Source organism: Rhinolophus sinicus, linkage group LG15 (genome assembly GCF_036562045.2).
Source record: "Rhinolophus sinicus isolate RSC01 linkage group LG15, ASM3656204v1, whole genome shotgun sequence".
In the NCBI taxonomy this organism is placed as follows: Eukaryota; Metazoa; Chordata; class Mammalia; order Chiroptera; family Rhinolophidae; genus Rhinolophus; species Rhinolophus sinicus.
The window spans coordinates 7,160,787-7,180,118 of record NC_133764.1 but is presented as its reverse complement, the minus strand read 5'-3'; the positions used below and the strand labels follow the sequence as shown (position 1 = coordinate 7,180,118).

General features: G+C 41.9%; 1 protein-coding gene across 2 annotated transcripts in view; it reads left to right on the top strand.

Moving 5' to 3' along the window:
* The window catches only part of DNAH9 (dynein axonemal heavy chain 9), a 241,202-nt gene that overhangs the window by 190,232 nt on the left and 31,638 nt on the right, over positions 1 to 19,332 (top strand). For both annotated transcript variants that reach the window (XM_074319350.1, XM_074319351.1), the window contains 4 exons: positions 3,524 to 3,694; positions 5,486 to 5,608; positions 13,843 to 14,036; positions 16,198 to 16,346. In XM_074319350.1, coding sequence (XP_074175451.1) covers positions 3,524 to 3,694; positions 5,486 to 5,608; positions 13,843 to 14,036; positions 16,198 to 16,346 — 637 coding nt within the window. The remainder of the gene's footprint in view (positions 1 to 3,523; positions 3,695 to 5,485; positions 5,609 to 13,842; positions 14,037 to 16,197; positions 16,347 to 19,332) is intronic.

Genomic DNA, 19,332 nt, shown 5'->3' with positions numbered 1-19,332 from the left:
AAATTAAAAATAGAACTACCTTATGACCCAGCAATTCCACTTCTGGGTATTTATCCAAAGAAATTCAAAACACTAATTCGAAAAGATACATGCACACCTATGTTCACTGAAGCACTATTTACAATAGCCAAGATATGGAAACAACCCAAGTGACCTTCAGTAGATGAGTGGATAAAGAAGAGGTGATACATTTATACAATGGAGTACTACTCTGCCATCAAAAAGAATGAAATCTTACCATTTGTGACAACATGGATGGGCCTAGAGAGTATTATGCTGAGTGAAATAAGTCAGAGAAAGACAAATACCATATGATCTCACTTATATGTGGAATCTAAAGAACAAAATAACCGAACAAACAAAACAGAAACAGACTCAGAGGTACAGAGAACAAACTGATGGTTGCCAGAGAGAAGGGGGTTGAGGAACTGCGGGGGTTGGGGGGATGAAGGGATTAAGAAGTACAAATTGGTAGTTAACAAAACAGTCATGGGATGTAAAGTACAGCATAGAGAATATAGTCAATAATGTTGCAACAATTATGTATAGTGCCAGGTGGGTCCTAGAGTAATTGGAGGAATCACTGCATAAATTATATAAATATCTAATCACTATGCTGTACACCTGAAACGAATATAAGATAATACTGAATGTCAACTGTAACTGAAAATAAAAAATAATTAAAAAAAGGAATTGACCAGCTTGATCATTGAAAGTAGGTTTAAATGCTTAAAGATACAGAGCTGAAATACGTGTTTTCAAACATAGCAGAACAGCAGTAACTTAGAAGCTTTCTGTGATTTGAAGAAGAACTAGCCACTGGGGAGTGTTCATGGTCTTGGATTTCATCTACGGTTGGATTTTACAGTTCTTCTTCCTGGCAGAGAAAGGAGAGGCATTCTCAGAGTATGGAAACTAGCAATCGGCCTCGGTGGCAACAACCTCACATCCCAGCTTTCCAAAGTGTTTTGAGAAGGAGTATATTAAAATATGTGGATTTGCTTATATACATGCAAAAGACTCTTCAAAAGCCAGATTTCGTATGAACTTAGAAGTTCATAACGTGGTTAAGATGAAACTTAAGTGGTCATAAAGAAATTTTTCTTCAGCACTCATCCAAAGGCTAGGAGAGGATGAATGTGACACCTTTGCAGGGTGCCATGGTGTCCTGAGTGAGCAGACGCCTCACTGGGGGTTCTTGCAGACTGTTTTGTGCATTTTGGAGGGACAACACAGCTAGAGGAATATTTCTCAAAGAGATTGGAAAGGGAAGAATCAGGCAGCAGCAAATAAAACACAGAGCGTTGGAGGCCCTAGGGCCTGTTGACTTGTTTTCCTTGATCCTCAGAGGGCTTTTCAAATACTTTCATTGGTTCCAAAGATTTTAAAATAGGGAGATTTCACACAAATCCCACGTTCTGGCTTCTCATGAAAGTCTGGAAGATTTGGCAGCACTGAGCTCCCATTCCACGTAGCGTAAATTCGCTGGAGCTAAGGGACGGCTGCTTCCTAAGTGAGCGTGTACCTCCCCTTCCAGGTTCCCACAGCCCCTATCTCTACCCTATTGGGTCTCACACATCTGGTCCCTGAAGGCATTTGAGTTTGAGACGCTTGGTCTACAGCAGCCCTCATTCTTCGCCTAAGCTTTTGAGGGCATTAGCAGGACTCATTCATTTAACAAATCTCTTCAGTGCCTATTGTATGTGAAGAGCTGGGTTGGAAATTGGGAAAGACAAGAACTTAGTAAGGCCTGGACCCCACCTCAGTGTGCTCACAATCTGATATAAATGAAAAGATAAACATATATATATATATATATATATATATATATGTATATGTATATGTATATGTATATGTATATGTATATGTATATGTATATGTATATGTATATGTATATGTATATGTATATATATGTGATACAAAGGTAATGAATGGATAAGGGACCTCAAAGAGCAACAAGGGTAGTTAGAACCAAAGTAAGATCTTGTGGGAAGGAGAGAGCTTCTGGAGGAAGCCATAGCCGTCGAGATCAGGCCCAGCACCTGAGCTGTTCAGACACCAAAAGTAAGAGGAAGAGGAGACTTGTTTTTAGGATAGAAAGGAAAAGAGAGCCAAAATTAGTCTATTGTAAAGAAAATGCTAAATGTACCTAGGTTTTTAAAATTCCTTTAGATCTTTTCCTGAATTGTGAATCACATTGTTTAAACTTAGTAACTGGAGATTCTTTACTGTCGTTTTGATAAAGATAGTTTTAGAGAATGGCCATAGTAACCACCAACTCGGGAGAACTATGCACTCCATCTCTATGGACCTGTTCTGCAAGTAGAAGTTTCCCAAATTGCTCTGTGTGGTGCTGGGAAACTGTGGGCTTCCAACAGCTATAATCTGATCTAAATCCTACTAAGGGAAGGTGAACATCATAATGGTTGGGGGTGAAGATAGTTAGAGGATTTTGCTAGGATCATCAAAACTGAATGAAAATCTACAAGCTGCATTAACAAAAAACACCATGGAGCTGTGAAACAGAGAGAGGAATTCACGTGTTTTTTTTTTTGGTTTTTTTTTTCTTGTTTTTTCCTTGTTTTGCAAACAAGGAAATACTGAGGCACAAATTTTACATGGTTTCCACTGAGTTTCAAATGCCTGGTATTAGAAAGCCCTAAGATTTTTTTTTCCCTTTTCTTGAAGCCACAAGACAAAAATAGAGAAAAGACTGGAAATCTACATAGCCAAATATATCTTGACTTTTATAATGATTTATTCTATTCATATCACATTCAAAATGCACCATTCCTAAACGTACTTTTATTAACAGTCTATAGCTAAGTTTAAAGAAATGGAAAATTGATTCATATGATTTTTATTTCATATTATGCCTATAATGTATAGTTCAGAAGATGTAACTAAATCAGGTTATGCTCCCACCATTGCAGGAAGGGTCCTCACCTGGAAAAAGGACACGTAAGAGGACTCATCGAATGACTGCTGAGTTAACAGAAAGAAAAACAAAGAACACATGAGATTTTGATCATTACCAAAGGAAAAATCACTGATTAAAAATATTCTGAGTGCCTATTACGTACAAGGGTCTCTTTAAGACAACAGAGTTGTACAAGACACTGGTTCTACCATCCAGAATTTTATAATCTAGTGGGTCCATTCATTAATCCCAGCTGGTTATTGTTGGCTGTGTTTACTTTTTATTTGGGTAGTTATACAACAGGACAATAGGATTTCATTTAATTGTTTTGGACACCGGACATTTATTTTTCGCTGGTCAAAACCATAGGCTCTTCTCTGCATGCCTCACAGCTTTACCCACTTTGTGACAACGTGATAATTCATATGAGCAAACTAAGAAAAGAGCTTAGCAATCCAAGACAAGAGTTTTCTTGTTGCCACTGTCCGTTCTTCACAGGATATGTTGGGCAAACGTTTCTGTGGCTGACAAATTATAACATCCTTCACATGTAAGTCTACTAGTTATATACAGTTATGTAAATGTCCTACCTCGTGCCCGCAGGCCTTCAGTGTCATCTTCCAGAAGGCTGTGGAGAAGGCGCCTCCCGCTGAGAGCCTCCAGGAGCGAGTGACCCACCTAACCGACAGCATCACCCTCTCTGTGTACCAGTACACCACCCGCGGGCTCTTCGAGTGTGACAAGCTCACCTACCTTGCCCAGCTCACCTTTCAGGTAAAAGGGTATTGAAGTAGTTTCCAGAAAACAAGTCATTTTCTAGGGCCCAATCAGCAAATGTAAAAAAATAAAAAAATAAAAACCTTTCTTCTTTTAAGATCATTTCCCACAGCTTGTGAAGACCGTTGAGCTCTAAGCAGAGGTATCGGACAAGAAGATCATTTGGGTACACGCATGCTGCCCCACCATTGACCCACTATTGCAGACGTTCTTAATTAATCATTGTACTTTTCACTGATGATCTTAGATGATCAAAGATCCTCCTCAACAAGCTCTCCAGCAGCCACTACCTGCCAATCCAAAATGGCACTGAAGACGAAACTGGTTGGCCCTAACAATAACTAGATACTTTTTGAGATGCAGTAAGAACTTCGTTAGGGTATCACACATTATTTATTTACCTCTAGGATTATAAGTTTAATGTCTTAACTGTCCCCTGGAATAAGATTTTGCAAATGTCTTTCAATAGCCATAGCAGTCTTGGCCTTTTAAAAAAGCCCTTTAGAACTCGGATTCTCAAGGGTTTGGGAGCATCAGGAACTTCCAGTGTTAATAAGAAACCCTTATCTTCTATTTCTTCTCAACATCAAAAAACAAAAACAAACAGAAAAAAAAAACCGTGAAAACTTATTTCCTTGCACTTATCTCTAATCATGTAGCATTTGGAATTTTTTTCTGTACATAAATTAGGAGCACAGACAAGATTATCTTGAAGGCCTCTTTGAGTTCTAAAAGTCAGATATTCTATGATCACTTCTGCGCTGACTCTGTAGATTCCAAAGACTGAATCCTTGGGGAGCAAGTATTAATGTGGCTTAGCCCTCTCACCCTTTGTGTTCCCCGTCCCACCAGAGATGACAGCTTGGCCATCTCAAAAAACTCGAGTCCCAGCCCAGTATAGACTAATTTCCACCTTACCACACATTTCCCCCAAACCCCAAGGAGCTTCCACCCCTAGCTTTCACTCTTCTCTCATATTTTAACTTCATTTAACAAGGGCTTTTCCAACTCATCTGCTATTTCTACCCTGTTATCACCTTAGATACTTTTTCTCAAATTGACCACATTTTTATTTCTTACTGAACATTTCCATCTGTAACTTCTCAGCAGAGCACACCATTTGAAGGGAGGAGAACAGTTTCCCAAGCACCTCCCAGCATCAATCTTTAGCTCAAACAAGCCAAATGCCTCACCATCCCACACCTCACTAATTCCCTCCAAGCCTCTGCACTTTCTACTGCCCTCTCCCTGGAAAGCCTTCCCTTCCTGTCTAAATATTCTTGTCTTTTAGCTTCTCCAAGACCCAGTTCAAAACTACGTACAGAAGGTTTAGTCAGATGAATCCTCCCACCCCTCCTTGCTGGCCATTCCCCTATCCCTGAAGCCCTTTAGCATCATTGATTCATATATGCACTTCTGTTTTGCATATGTTCATATGTTACTTTGACACTCTCCTCAAATCATGTCATTTGTATGTGTCATCTTCTCAATTAGATTGCAGGAATGTATTCCGTGGCATTTATGATTGATACATAAAACACTCGCTTATCAAGATTATATAGTCATTCGTTGTGTGCATTTAAATCACGCTGATATTTGGGGTGAGAACACATGCACACAGAAGTGCTTTGCACAGAAATACACTTCCTTCCACGCCTCCTTTCAACTATCAAAAGTGACGAGCAAGCGCTAGTGTTAGACGTGCACTGAGTGATGACCCTGAAGACCTCCAGGACCCTGGGACTACAGCCAGCTAACGAAATTCAGTGTCATTCTTCCACATTGCAGATTCTCCTCATGAACCAGGAAGTCAGTGCGGCAGAGTTGGATTTCCTGCTTCGATCCCCAGTGCAGACAGGCGTCACCAGTCCAGTGGAATTCCTCTCCCATCAGGCCTGGGGTGGCATCAAGGTCAGTATCAGCCCCTAGAAAAAAGTCAAGTTCTCATCTCCTGGAGTTTGTCTCTGACACTGGTCCCCAGGAAGTCAGTAGGGCTCTTTTTGGGGGTTCATCCTGGAGCTATTTTAACATAGCTCATCCCTTTACCTGTACCCCCACAGCAGAGCTCACCCTTCCCAGCCTACTGGGATGTCACATATGTCACATATGTAACAGTAAGATCCTGTGAGCTTCTCTGACTCAGCTGAGCTGCTCTTCACCTGTCAGTGCTTAGGGCTGGAATGTAGGCTCCTCTGTGAGGCCCTCAGGCTGGTATAGAGATGCTGTGATAGCACTTCCACGAAACAGACAGATGCCAGGCTCTGATCAGGCATCTTGACATGAATTTTAACTCAGCCTCAAAGCATGGGATGCATTCCAGCCCGGGATTACCAGTGGTTAATAACAGCTTACGTTTATTGAGCACCTTAGAAATGCATTACCTTCTCCTCTTCACCTGGGCAATAGGTATTATTTGTTCCTATTTAGCATATGCAGAAAGTGAGGTCCCGCAACTTATAAGTAGCCAATTCAGGACTCAAACTCCAGCCTGTCTGATTGCAAAGCCCAGTTTAGTTTGGTTGGGATTCTGTGAACATTGAACAGATTACAAACTGTAAGTAGGTTCCTTTCAATACAGACCATGCCCTTCAAGTTTGAGTGTGTGGCCTCTGACATGTTTTTTATTCCTCTGAGACTTTCTTTCCTTATCTGCAAAATGGTCTTCATAATACCTACGTCACAGGGTTATGTCAGACATACAAACATACAGTAAAGAGAAGCTGAATATGGTGATGATTATGGTTGTGGCTATTATATTTGTTTCCTAAAGCTACCATAACAAAGTACCACAAGCTGAGTGGCATAAAACAACAGAAATTTATTACCTCACAGTTCTGGAGGCTAGATATCTGAAATCAAGGTTTTGGCAGGCCAGGATCCCTCCAAAAGGCCCCAAGGGGAGGATCCTTCCTTGTCTCTTCCAGTTCTGGTAGCCTCAGGAGTTCCTTGGTTTCCTGCAGCATCACTCCAACCTCCATGTCCATGGTCGTTGTATGGCCATCTTCCCTCTGTGTGTCTTTGTGTCTCTTCTCTTCTTATAAGAGCATCAGTCATATGAGATTATGGACCATCCTACTGACCTCATCCTAACTTGATTATGCCTGCAAAGACCCTACTTTATTTTATTATTTTAATAATTTTTAAATTTTTTTTTCTAGTTTTTTTTTTTTTTTTTTTAATTTTTAAATTACAGTTGACATACAATATTATATTAGTTTCAGGTGTAAAACATAGTGATTAGACATTTATATAACTTACGAAGTGATCATCCCGGTAAGTTTAGTACCCATCTGACACCATACAGAGTTATTACAGTATTATTGACTATATGCCTTATGCTATACCCTACATCCCCATGACTGTTTTGTAACTATCAATTTTTGCTTCTCAATCCCTTCCCCATTTTTACCTACCCCCACAACCACCCTCCCAGCTGCCAACCATCAAAATGCTCTCTGTATCTATGATCTTGTTTCTGTTTTGTTTATTTTGTTCTTTAGATTCTACATGTTAGTAGAATCATATGCTATTTGCCTTTCTCACTTACTCCACTCAGCACAATACCCTCTAGGTCTATCAGTGTTGTTGCAGATGGCACGATTTCATTCTTTTTTATGACTGAGTAATGTTGCATTGTATATATCTGCCACCTCTTCTTTATCCATTCATCCACTGATGGACACTCAGGCTGCCTCCATATCTTGGCCATTGTAAATAATGCTGCAATGAACATATGGATGCATATGTCCATTCAAAGCACTGTTTTGGGTTTCTTCAGATAACTATCCAGAAGTGGGATTACTGGGTCCTTCTTTGTCTCTTGTCATAGCCTTTGTTTCAAAGTATATTTTGTCTGGTATAAGTATTGCTACCCCAGCTTTTTTTTCTTTGTTTGTTTCCATTTTCATGAAACATCTTTTTCATCCCTTTACTTTCCATCTGTATGTGTATTTCGATCTGAAGGGAGTCTTTTATAGGCAGCATATGTAAGGATCTTGTTTTCTTATCCATTCAGCTTGCCTATCTTTTGATTGGAGCATTTAATACATTTACATTGAAAGTTTATTTCTAATATACTGTTTGTTTGTTTGTTTGTTTGTTTGTTCTAAGGAGGGCGCAGCTCACAGTGGCCCATGCAGGCATTGAACCGGCAACCTTGGTGTTATCAGCGCCACGTTTTAACCAACTGAGCTAACTGGCCACCCCTTTACGTATCTATGAAAGTAATTTTTGATAGATATGTAGCTATTGCCATTTTATTATTCATGTTTTGGGTTTTTCTTTATTCTTGTTCTTCTTCTTAAAGAAGTCCCTCTAACATTTCTTGTAATACTAGTTTGATGTTTATGAACTTCTTTGGCTTTTCCTTGTCTAGGAAGCTCTTTATCAATCCTTTGATTCTAAATGATAGCCTTGCTGGGTAATCTTGGTTGTAGGTCCTTGCTTTTCATCACTTGGAATATTTTGTGCTAATCCCTTCTGGCCTGCAAAGTTTCTGTTCATAAATCAGCTGACAATCTTATGGGAGCTCTCTTGCAGATAACTAACTGCTTTTCTCTTGCAGCTTTTAAGATTCTCTCTTTGTCTTTAAGCTTTGGCACTTTAATTATGGTGTGTGTTAGTGTAGGCTTCTTTAAGTTTATCTTGTTTGGGACACTCTCTGCTTCCTGGGCTTGACTGTCTATTTTCTTGACCAGGTTAAGGAAGTTTTTTTTCATCATTCTTCAACAGGTTTTCAATTCCTTGGCTCTCTCTTCTCCTTCCAGTACCCCAATGATGGGAATATTCATACACTTAATGTTGTCCCAGAGGCCCCTTAAACTATCCTATTTTTTAATTCTTTTTTTCTTTTTTGCTGTTCTAATTGAGTATTTTCTACTTCTAAATCACTGGTATGATTCTCTGCCTCATCTAATTTCCTGTTGATTCCCACTCATGTTTCCTTTATTTCAGTTATTGTATTCTTCATTTCTGACTAGTTCTTTTTTGTACTTTCTATCTCTATTTTTATGTTTCCTATTTCTTTGTTGATGTTCTCAATTAGATCATTGAGCATCCTTATAACCAGTGTTTTGAACTCTGTGTCTGATAGATTGCTTGTCTCCATTTTGTTTAATTCTTTTCCTGGAGCTTTGTTTTGATCTTTTATTTGGGACGTATTTCTTTGTCTCCCCATTTTGGCTGCCTCTATATGTTTGTTTCTATGTATTAGGTAGGGCTGCTATGTCTCCTGGTCTTGGTAGAGTGGCCTTATGTAGCAGTGGTGCAGTCTCCCTGGTCACCTGAGCCGGGTGCTCCAGTTGTGTCCCTTGTGTGGGTTATGTGTGCCCTCCTTTGTGGTTGAGCTGTTTGCACGTCAATGGAAGGGATTGACCCTAGGGCTAATTAGATGTAAGGACTGGACGTGACTACAGTAGAGGAGCTGTTGTGCAGGATTTGCTTTAGCAGGGCTCTGGCGCCCACCTAGTCTACTCCTTGAGTGTGTTGTCTGTGGGGGCAGCTGGATGGTGCTCCAGCTGGTCTGAAGCCAAGCATCCAGTGTGCCAGCCCTGGGGCCTTCTGAGAGGGGCCCTGCAGCAGGCCAAGTTCTGTCACAGCCTGTGCCCTCTCCGGGGCCCCATGGCATGAGCCACAGCACAACCCACAGGTAGCAGCCATCTGTGCTGGGCTTAGAAGTGCCTCTATAGGCCACGCAGTGAACTGAGGCAGACTTCTACTAGTTCCAGTCTTGGTGCTGCTCAGGAAGAGGTACAGGGCATGCCGAGGCCAGATGCTGCTTGTTTGGGTTTTGTGAACGTTTGAGAGATTTTAGGAAAGTCCACAGCATAAGCCAAGACAGGTTGTTTGCATGGAAAAGCCACTGGAAGTGCTTGGGTGTGCCCGAAATTTGGGTGGGGTGAGGTCTCAGGGAATCACCAGGGTGGAAAAAACAGTGTTAGTCAGGTTCTTGGAGACTCACTGGGAGTGGGGAGGGCTCAGCAAAGAAATAATGGTTTCTTTAAAAAAAGAAAAGAAAAGAAATAATGGTTTCTGCCAGCACTTTTCTGTGGGAGAAAGCTGCCCCTCCAGCTCACCCTAATCCAGACAATTCAGTTCCTCCCCATATGTCTCTGGCACTTTCGAGCTGCTGTCCCTACGCTGGAGATAAGAGTGAATGAGTCCATTAGCATATAAGTCCATGTGTGGGCCTTTTAAGAGGATCACCTGGGACTCCAACCACCCTCCATCTCACTCAGACACAATCTTCACTGGTTTTCACAGCCAGATGTTATGGGGATTTCTTTTCCTGGCACTGGAACCCTGGGCCAGAGAACTTGGTGAGGGGTTAGGATTCCTCATTCCTTCAGGGGGACCTCCACAGCCAAGATATCCCTCCCAATTTTTAATGGTCACATGCAGGTGTGGGACCAGCCCATTTTGTGTCGCTGTTCCTCCTATCAGTCTCGAGGTGACTTCTCTGTATATCCTTAATTGTAGGGCTCCAGTTCAGCTGGACTTCAGGTGATTCTCAGTGATGGTTGTTCTATAGTTTGGTTGTAATTTTGATGTGCTTGTGAGAGGGTGCAAGCACATATACCTACTCTACCATCTTGACCAGAAATTTTAAAATAACGTCACATTCACAAATCTTGGAGGTTAGTTTTTCAACATATCTTTTTGAGGGACACAGTTCACCCCATCACAGTTATGATGATTAATTGCCCATCTCTAAAGTGTATACATGCTGTGGTTGATGTGAGTTATGCCTGATAGAATTTTTCTGTAAAAGGAAAATCTTTAAGGAATTATGAGTTACCCAATTGGGCCAAATCCAGTTGCCTTTCTCTCTATTGTCCCAAAAAGCCCTCTGCAGCAGGAATCATAAAGAATCAATCATTCAGGAGCACTCTTTACAACTCAAAAGCTACTGTGCAATTTAGTTCCATTCCTCTTCACAAAATGGACTGTTTGGTTTGCGTTGCTTCACTTTGCTTTTTTGTTTTGTTTTGTGGGCTAAGCTCATCTGGTTGTTCAAAGGCTTTTGCAAATGAATGAAGCTTTATCTCTCTCTTTTTCTGAGTTTTGCGATGTGGAACAACGAAGTCCAGCCCCATTGAACTCAAGCACAGTACAGGATGTGAGCAGGTGAAATACAATGCAATGTGTAGTGCACATTGAAGTCTTTGATGAATGGTCTTTTAAAGTGTTTAGTTGGAGTTTTGCCTAAAGAAACAAAATAAGTATAACTGAATAGGACATGATAAAACAAAATTTCTTAAACATTCTATCTGATGAGGAAGATGGATTGCCTTGTTTCCCCAGCTGAACTAATAGGCAGGTAATGAATGAAATCTTTGTGATAAAATACTGCTTTTATTAGTATCCTTTGTAAGAATTTTTCAAGTCTCATCAAATACTGAACTTTAAGGTACTGGGCATGTTCTGCTCTTCATTAGAAAAATCTCATCTGTGATGCACGCCTCTGTTAGCCTTTGAAGGCCCCTCACTACCACTCTGGATGGCACATTAGCACAGTTGTATTTTGCTACACAGTCCAATGTAATTAGGCTAATTAGTCATTTCCATTTAGCTTATTAGAAGGCTAGAAGTGCCTTTCCCTCATTTGGGAGATTAAATGTTGCAATTGTGTTCCACCCAGAGCTTCAAGACAGTGTGTTGCAGACCCAGTGGTGGCAGCTGGGAACACTGAGCTCAGTGTAATTTGCTCAGTTTTGTAGTAACACCAGAGGGGGTAATGGGACTGCAGAAGGGTTAATGATGATGCATGCTGGGAAGAGGGGCTGAAGTGGCTGCCTGAAAGAAGATGAAAGTGAGTTCTTCAGCACAGAGAGAAATAATTACAGCAGCTGTAGCTTTCCTCATCCTGTCAAGAGCCTTCCCGCTGGCTGCCCAGATGTCAAACTTTATTAATTGAGCATTTCCTAAGTGCCAGGCTGCCTGCTAGGCCTGAGACATACAAAGATGACTAAGAAAGTTCTTGCCCACAGGGAACTCACAATCTTGTGGGAGTAACAGATGAATAAACCAGCAGTCACAGTTCAGTAACTATAGGAACCCCAAGAAAGCCCAAGGAAGGACTTTAGAGTCTTCAAAGCATTTGTGTCTACATTAGAGTATAAGCTATGCAGACAACAATTACTTGACCTCATTTTCCAAATGAGAAAATCAAACCCCACAAAGGTTTAAAAATAGGTCCAAGTCATAAGAGGCTTATAAGAGGTGGCATTGGGACCAGAATACTCATTTCCTGGTACTTCCCCCACGATCCTACACATGACTCAACGACATTTTTCAGCACGAATGAAGGTGTGTTCCCTGCTGTAGGTGCTCAGGGTGCATTGGGAAGCTACAGAGCCCATATGAAAGGGCACGTAAAGCCAGGACAGGTGTTCATACACAGGAGAAGAGCCCAGGCAAGCCCAGGTCAAGTGTATATGTCCTTCTCCAACTTGACTCTCCCCTTGTCGCCTATAAGATTCTTCTACTGCAGTCACACTCCTTTCTGTCATGCTCCACACTCTTCCCCATCCAGACTTCGGCTCTTGTTGATCCTCCCCCATAAAATGCCCTTTGCTTCTCTCTGTTGCTATCTCTGCCCAATAGAATTCTACGTACCTACTAAGGCCTCCTTCATCTCCTCTTTCTCTTGAACTTAGGGCTGTAAGCTCTTTGAAGGCATGTCTTTTTTCATTCACCTTTGTATTCTCAAGTACCTAGCATGTAGTGGGCATTCAGTAAATATCAAATGAATTCAAAGAAGGTGTGAGTTCCTTAAAATTCATGGTGTTATGATAGGTGCTTTGGACACAGTCTAGCTTTTAATGTCATTGGAGAGGCCAAACATTCAAGCAGAGGTGAGTAATAATGGAAAGGCTGCAGGTAATTCAGTGTCTGACTGAGTGATGGTTATGTGGGCCTCTGAGGAAAGAGGATGGACCCCCCCCCCCCTTAGCTAAAATTGGTTCCCATGTCAAAACAAATGATGCCACACAAGTACCTAAAAGCTTATTACTCATATATGAGACTTTCTGGAGAGAGCAGGGAAGCTCCCAATCAGTCTGAAATGGCTTGAGAGAGCCAGGAAAGGAGAGTACGTCGGGGTTTTTAATGGAAGTTAGAGAATGGGGCCAGGGTGTGTGTGCCTGTGAATGGGCAAGGGCTTGTGTGGTACAACTTCCGTCCAGCACCAAAGAGGGAGTACCTAGGCTTACTTGTCCACTTGCCCCGATATGGATCCAAAGAAGAAGAGGGAGGGGGTAAGGCTTAAAAGCTATCAGCAGTCAAACATCAAAAAATTGAGTCAATCTCTAGTAGGAGGGCTGTGTGTTCTAGATTAGAGAGGATGTATGTGAGGGAGGTTGCTGGTTTTGCACTGGACTTTAACAATTTGTAGAACCTTAACAAATAATAATCAGTCATGACCAGCATAAGAAAGGAGTAGAATTTGGCGGAGAAAAGAACAGGACCTCTGATGTGGTGAAGGTAGAGGGAACAAGGAACAAGGAATGGAGTTGGGAACGAGTCTGACACATTTCCACAGTTGGGAGCAGACATGCTCGGACAGTAGGCTCCCTGGTCAACTGGAATGACTGAAGGGAAGCAGTAAATGAAGAGATTTCATTAGCAAGTTAAGCATTTGGGCTTAAACTTTATGGAAGCAGGCAATTCCTAGAAATTTTAGAGTTGGCATTAATACAAAGTCAAATATTCTGGAGACATTTTGAGAAAGGAATTGACAGAAAGGAAAAAAGGAGCTGCCAGCAGAGTGAATATGGGACTGAAAGGGAGGAGTCAGAGACTTCAGATGCCCAGGTTCCGTGACTAGGAAAATCATGGCATCCCTTCTCGTCCCCTTTTCCATGTAATACCCTGCAAGCAAGTGCTGCGCAGTCTCTGCTGCTGGTAATATCCCAAACGCTTATTTACTAAACCTTGCATATTCCTGGGGCAGTTTGCTAAAGGTGAGATGATCAAAATCCTTCTTCTTCCTTGAGTTTATCTACAGGAAGAGTCAAGGCTCCAGAAAAAAGTATAAATGAGACAAAATGACGTCTGAGTACCATCTTACCCCTCGACCCCAACACAATGCAAATTACAGCTCTGAGAAAGTGCATTTCAGAGCAAGATTCTCTGACATTTCCTAGGCACTTTCATCAATGGAAGAATTCTATCATCTGGATCGGGACATTGAGGGATCTGCCAAAAGCTGGAAAAAGTTTGTGGAATCAGAATGTCCTGAGAAGGAGAAGTTCCCACAGGAATGGAAGAACAAGACAGCCGTGCAGCGCCTCTGCATGATGAGAACCATGCGGCCTGACCGGATGACCTATGCCATGCGGTAGGAAACAGGGAGGGGGTTGTGGGAAGGCCCGGGAAAGGCATGGGGCAATCTCAGCATGGCCAAGCTAGCAGGGCTGAGCACAAAGGCCTCGTGCTTCTAGTAATGGGAGTCTGTACCAACATCCAGAATCCCATGAGGCCTATTGCTCTGTTTGCCATGCATTTTCTTGTATCTAGCTGGACAGTTTGAAAAGAGATACTCGTCAATATCAGTATTGAGAAGGATGCCCGTCACATCTAATGTGGCAGGAGATAATGGATCCAGAGAACAGATGAAAGGGTCATCCTCAGCAGGAGGAACATCTCTTTCATCACAGAGAGAGATGGGTGTGACTGTAGTTAGGGTGGTAGCAGCATGGCAGAAAGTTAAGAGGGATTTTGCCTCATGACTTCTATTTTCTCTGAGAAGTAGAAAGCACGATGATCGGTTGAGTTTGTGTTTAATGGGAGTTGTGAGGATTGGAGATTTGAGGAGAGTGCTGAAGGTTCAAAATAGGATCTTGAAAGATGGGAGAATCCTGACCAGGGAAACTGAAAGAATTTTGAGTAGCATTGAAGGCGCACCTTGTTAAGATCCTGCATTTGTAGTGACACCAGTCTTCACTGTTAGATAACTTTGCACACAGCAGCCCAGGTGTAGATTCAGACTTAAGTTGATGTAGAGCGTTGGTCATTCCAAGTTGGGATGTTAGAATAAGAGTTAGGCAAGGGACGGGAGGTATTGGCAAGAGAACGATTAGAAGTCGTAGGCTGTGCAATCTATAGAGACAGAAAGCAGCTTACTAGTCGCCTGGGGCTGGAGGGTGGGATTAGCAAGTATCTGAACAGTCATGAGGAACTGTATTGGCAGGGTGAAAATGTTCTAAAACGGGTTTATGGTGAAGATGGCACAGTTCAGTGAATTTATTAGAAGTTATTGAATAGTACACTTAAGATGGGTGAATTTTATGGTATTTCAATTATACCTCAGAAAAACAATAATAATTTATAGGCCATGGACATTACACTGGATAGGAAAGAAGTGAAGAGAATCAGGGGATGGTTTAAAAAACAAACAACCAAAAAAAACCACCAGAGAGGCCAAGGTACTGGAAATCCTGCATCTGTAGTGGCACCAATACAGGCAGAGAATCAGTGGAGCAAGGGTAGATTGCTGAAAGAATTGTAAGGATAGAAAGTTTGGTTCAGAGAATGGGGTGTTTCTATTTATGGTTTCAGACATAGGAAATGACCCCAGGTAATGACCAGGATGAGGGTGTGGCCGTGGAATCCGATGGTTCAAGTGGGGAAGAAATGAAGATCCTTAAGAATTGGGAGGAGTATCCTCCTGGGTGTTGATGTCACTCAGGCTGGTCGAGAGAAAATCCATGAGCCAAATGTCCAAGTGGTCAGTGAATGAGTAGAGTGACCAAAGGAACAGCAGGCGACATGAGTGTGCAGGGGTAGTGGTGATACAGCCGGGGAAATGAATCTCAGTGGGGCCACATGAGTGGAGAAGTAATGGTTTAGAAATAGCCATCGTCAGTGAGCAGGACCGTGATACCTTCCCAGTGCTGAGGTACATCAGGTGTAGGAGAATGAGCCCCCCTGAGGTGGCTACAGGGAAAACAGTGTCCTTGGGAGAGTTAAGGCCAGGAGCTGGGCCAGATGGTCAGTAAGTGGCTGCAGCGTCTGTGCTTGGTTTTATATACAATGGGACACTTTGGAAAGGAGCATTGGTAAGTGGAGTAAGTGAAAGGAAACAGAGAATGATATGACATGAGAGCACACTGGAAAGGCCGTAAATCATGGGTAGGAATGGAGGATCACAGAGATAGGAAGTATGGAGGCTTTCGCTGCCCGCAGGCTGTCAGACGCATTGGTCCTGGCAGTCTTCTTATGGATGGTGGTGACATGACCGGTCACTCAGGCTTCCAGAGGAGTCAGCGGTGGCCTGGATGGACGGGGATTTAGAAGGAGTCCCGATCTAGGTGAGCAGGCTGGCAACTAGCAGCACAGGTTGTAAGTGTTGACTTAATAAGTAGTGTTTGGAGTCGGTCCTAGCTCTGTAACTACCGAGCCTGTGACCTTGAGCACATCCTTTCGTTTCTATAGACCCTTTTCTTAAATGTTATTGTTTTGTGACTTATAAACATTGATGTACTTTTTTTTTCTGGCAGACATTTCGTTGAGGAGACTTTAGGAAGCAAATATGTGGTGGGAAGAGCATTAGACTTTGCAACCTCTTTTGAAGAATCAGGTCCAGCCACTCCCATGTTTTTCATCCTGTCTCCAGGGGTGGACCCACTGAAGGACGTGGAAAATCAAGGTGAAAAAACTTCATCATGGTGCCACGGCTGCCCCAGCCGCACGCGCTTTCACCCTTTGCATCTGTCAGTTTCCCTGTTCCAGATTCAAAGCTCATTATGTAGTACTCGCTATTCGCTAACCGGACAGAAAGCAGGGTCACTGCTGAACCAGCAGCAGAGATCATCTCCAGAGAAAGGACTGCTCTAGGCTCTAGATCTATAAGGTAGACTCCACAGTAGCAGGTTCGTGAGGAGACCTTGTCCCGCCACCCACCCATCCCTCTTCCTGTAGCTGCAGCGTGACTGTTCAGAAATTCAATACGATCCTTCCACAGGCTTCCTTGCCCTCAGATTGAAATTCAGACTCTACTGGGGCTCACAGGGGACTTCATCCTCCAGTGCTTCCCTATTTCTCCTGCTTGTTTTCCATTATTAGTTTCCTATTGCTGCTATAACAAATTACCATAAACTTAGAGACTGAAATTACCACTCTTATTTTACACTTCTGGAGGTCAAACTAATGAATGGGGCCCCCTTTTTTCCTCATAAGGACCCCCATGGCTATATTGGACGTATTCAGATAATGCAGGATTATCTCCCCATCTCAAGGTCTTTAATCACACCTGCAGAGTCCCCTTTGCCATGTAAAGTAGCATATTCACATGTTCGGGGAATTAGGACGTGGACATCTTTGGGGGCTCATTTTTCTGCCTACATTTCCCCGCCTCACCCTTTTTCACTCTACAGAGCAGCCATCCCATTCTCCCAAACATTGTTTCCCCTCCAACATCCCCTTCACTAGGCTCACCTCTACTCATTGTTCACATACCAGTTTCAATGTCACCACATCCAGGAAGCCCAACTTGACTTCCAAGGTGCTAGGATCCCCTCCCACGTGATCCTAGAGCTTCCTTCTTTCTGTGCATCACATTGTAATTGTCTAGTGACAGTTATGACTTCCTATGAGAATGACAGCTCTTTGAGACTAGGTTTCCTTTTCACCAGAGTATCCTCAGTTCCTAGCACTGTGCTTTTCACGTTAACATAAATGTTACGTGAAGGAATGAGCAAATGAATAACTAATCAAAACTGCAGTGTTTTGCAAAGTGAACTAAAGACCCGATGGGCTTTTATAGAGCCAAGTCTTTATAGTTAAGAATCCAGACCGTGTAATACAACTCCACGGGCAGGCTGTTATGCATCATGTAATGAAAGGAACATACAGCACATGCCTGGTGCTTGGGGGTAGTTGAGATGATGCTGACTTGGCCCCAAAGAATGGATAAGTTCTGTATGAGGGAAAGAATTCTCTCATTCACTAATTTAATGTATATTTTTATTATATCATATCCTAAAAATTACAAGTAGCGTATTTTAAATTCTTTTTAAAATACCAATAATATAGAATTTAAAAGGGAACGCAACAGTTCCCAGCTCCAGCCCTTCCCATACCAGTCCCCCTTTCCAGACTCTGTGCTTTTGCCCATTTCTGAATTTAGTCCTCCTGAAAGATACTTCCCTATTTCCTACTAATAATCTTTCATCACTATTTCTGAATTTATCTATTTTCAGTATCTATTCCCTGATGTGAAAAATAAAAATTGAGCTCCACCAAGACTCTCCTCTTCCCAAATTTTTAACAGCTTTACTGAGATGTAATTCACATGCCATGCAATTCACTTATTTAAAGTCTATAATTGAAAATTTGTTAATATTTTCACAAGGCTGTGTAACCATCATCACAGTCAAATCCCAAACGTCAACCTGCATCTATTAGCAGTCATCCCCTAGTCCATCCCCCCACCTCCCAGCCCCAGTCCCCACCAATTTACTTTCTTTTTTATTTTTTTTAAAATTCATTGGGGTGACAATTGTTAGTGAAATTACATAGATTTCAGGTGCACAATTCTGTATTACATCATCTATAAATCCCATTATGTGTTCACCACCCAGAGTCAGTTCTCCTTCCATCACCATATATTTGATACCAATTTACTTTCTGACTCTAAAGATGTGCCTATTCTGGACTATTCCTATAAATGAAATCATACACCTGTGTGGTCTTTTATGGCTGGCTTTTTTCACTTAGCGTAATGTTTTCAAGTTTCATCCACGGTGTAGCATGGATCAGAATTTCATTCCTTTTTATGGCTGTTGTCACAGCTAAGTTATTCCTGACTTTCACCCTTTTATAGAGTTGTGTAGTCCTTCCATCCCCCAGAGGTTTCATTCCTTTCATATTTCCTCATTTTTATTCAATATTTTCCTTTTGAAAGCTTTTATATACCTTGTTGATGAGCAATTTCCTACTGTTCTTTGCCAGTTGACCTCCAGCTATTCCATCATGTAGTTTGAAGCTTTCTGTCATTTCAGGCAAGCTGACCCCTCCCTAACCCATATTGGTTATTTGTCTCTAAATATAGTATCTCAGCCCTGCCCTTGGTTTAATCTTAGCACATATTTCATTACCAGAGGCAATACTGCTGTTCGTAGGTTACAGATTACTTAGGCACCTGTGCCCCTTTCTGTTCTCTTCCTCTCCCTGATGGTTTGATTTGTTTTCTAATGCACCCATTTAGAACATACATGTACTTGGGTGGCATCCATGGTTTCTGCATCTTGGATCTAATCAGTTTGCCTTATGGGCCCCTGTTCTTAAGTCTGGAATCCACATGATTGACCCAAACACTTTCCCCTGTTTCCTCTTGCCCCAGCTTATTAAGAAAATGTATTCTCTCTATGCTTGGACAGAGTCTGTGTATCAGTTTACTGTTTTATTCCAGTTACACTCTTAACAAAGCTTGGCATCCTTTCCCTCTTTTGAGTATGTTATTTCTATTCTTAACTACTTCATTTCTTTATCCCTTTATTTCATCACAGCAGTTCTTAATATTGGGTAGGGTTTTAAAACCCTGAGAGTCAGCTGAAAGCTTTGTTTTCTCATCCTCATTTCAAAACCCCATCCCCTCTCAAACTGCATGAACGCACAGATAAAATTTTGTATAT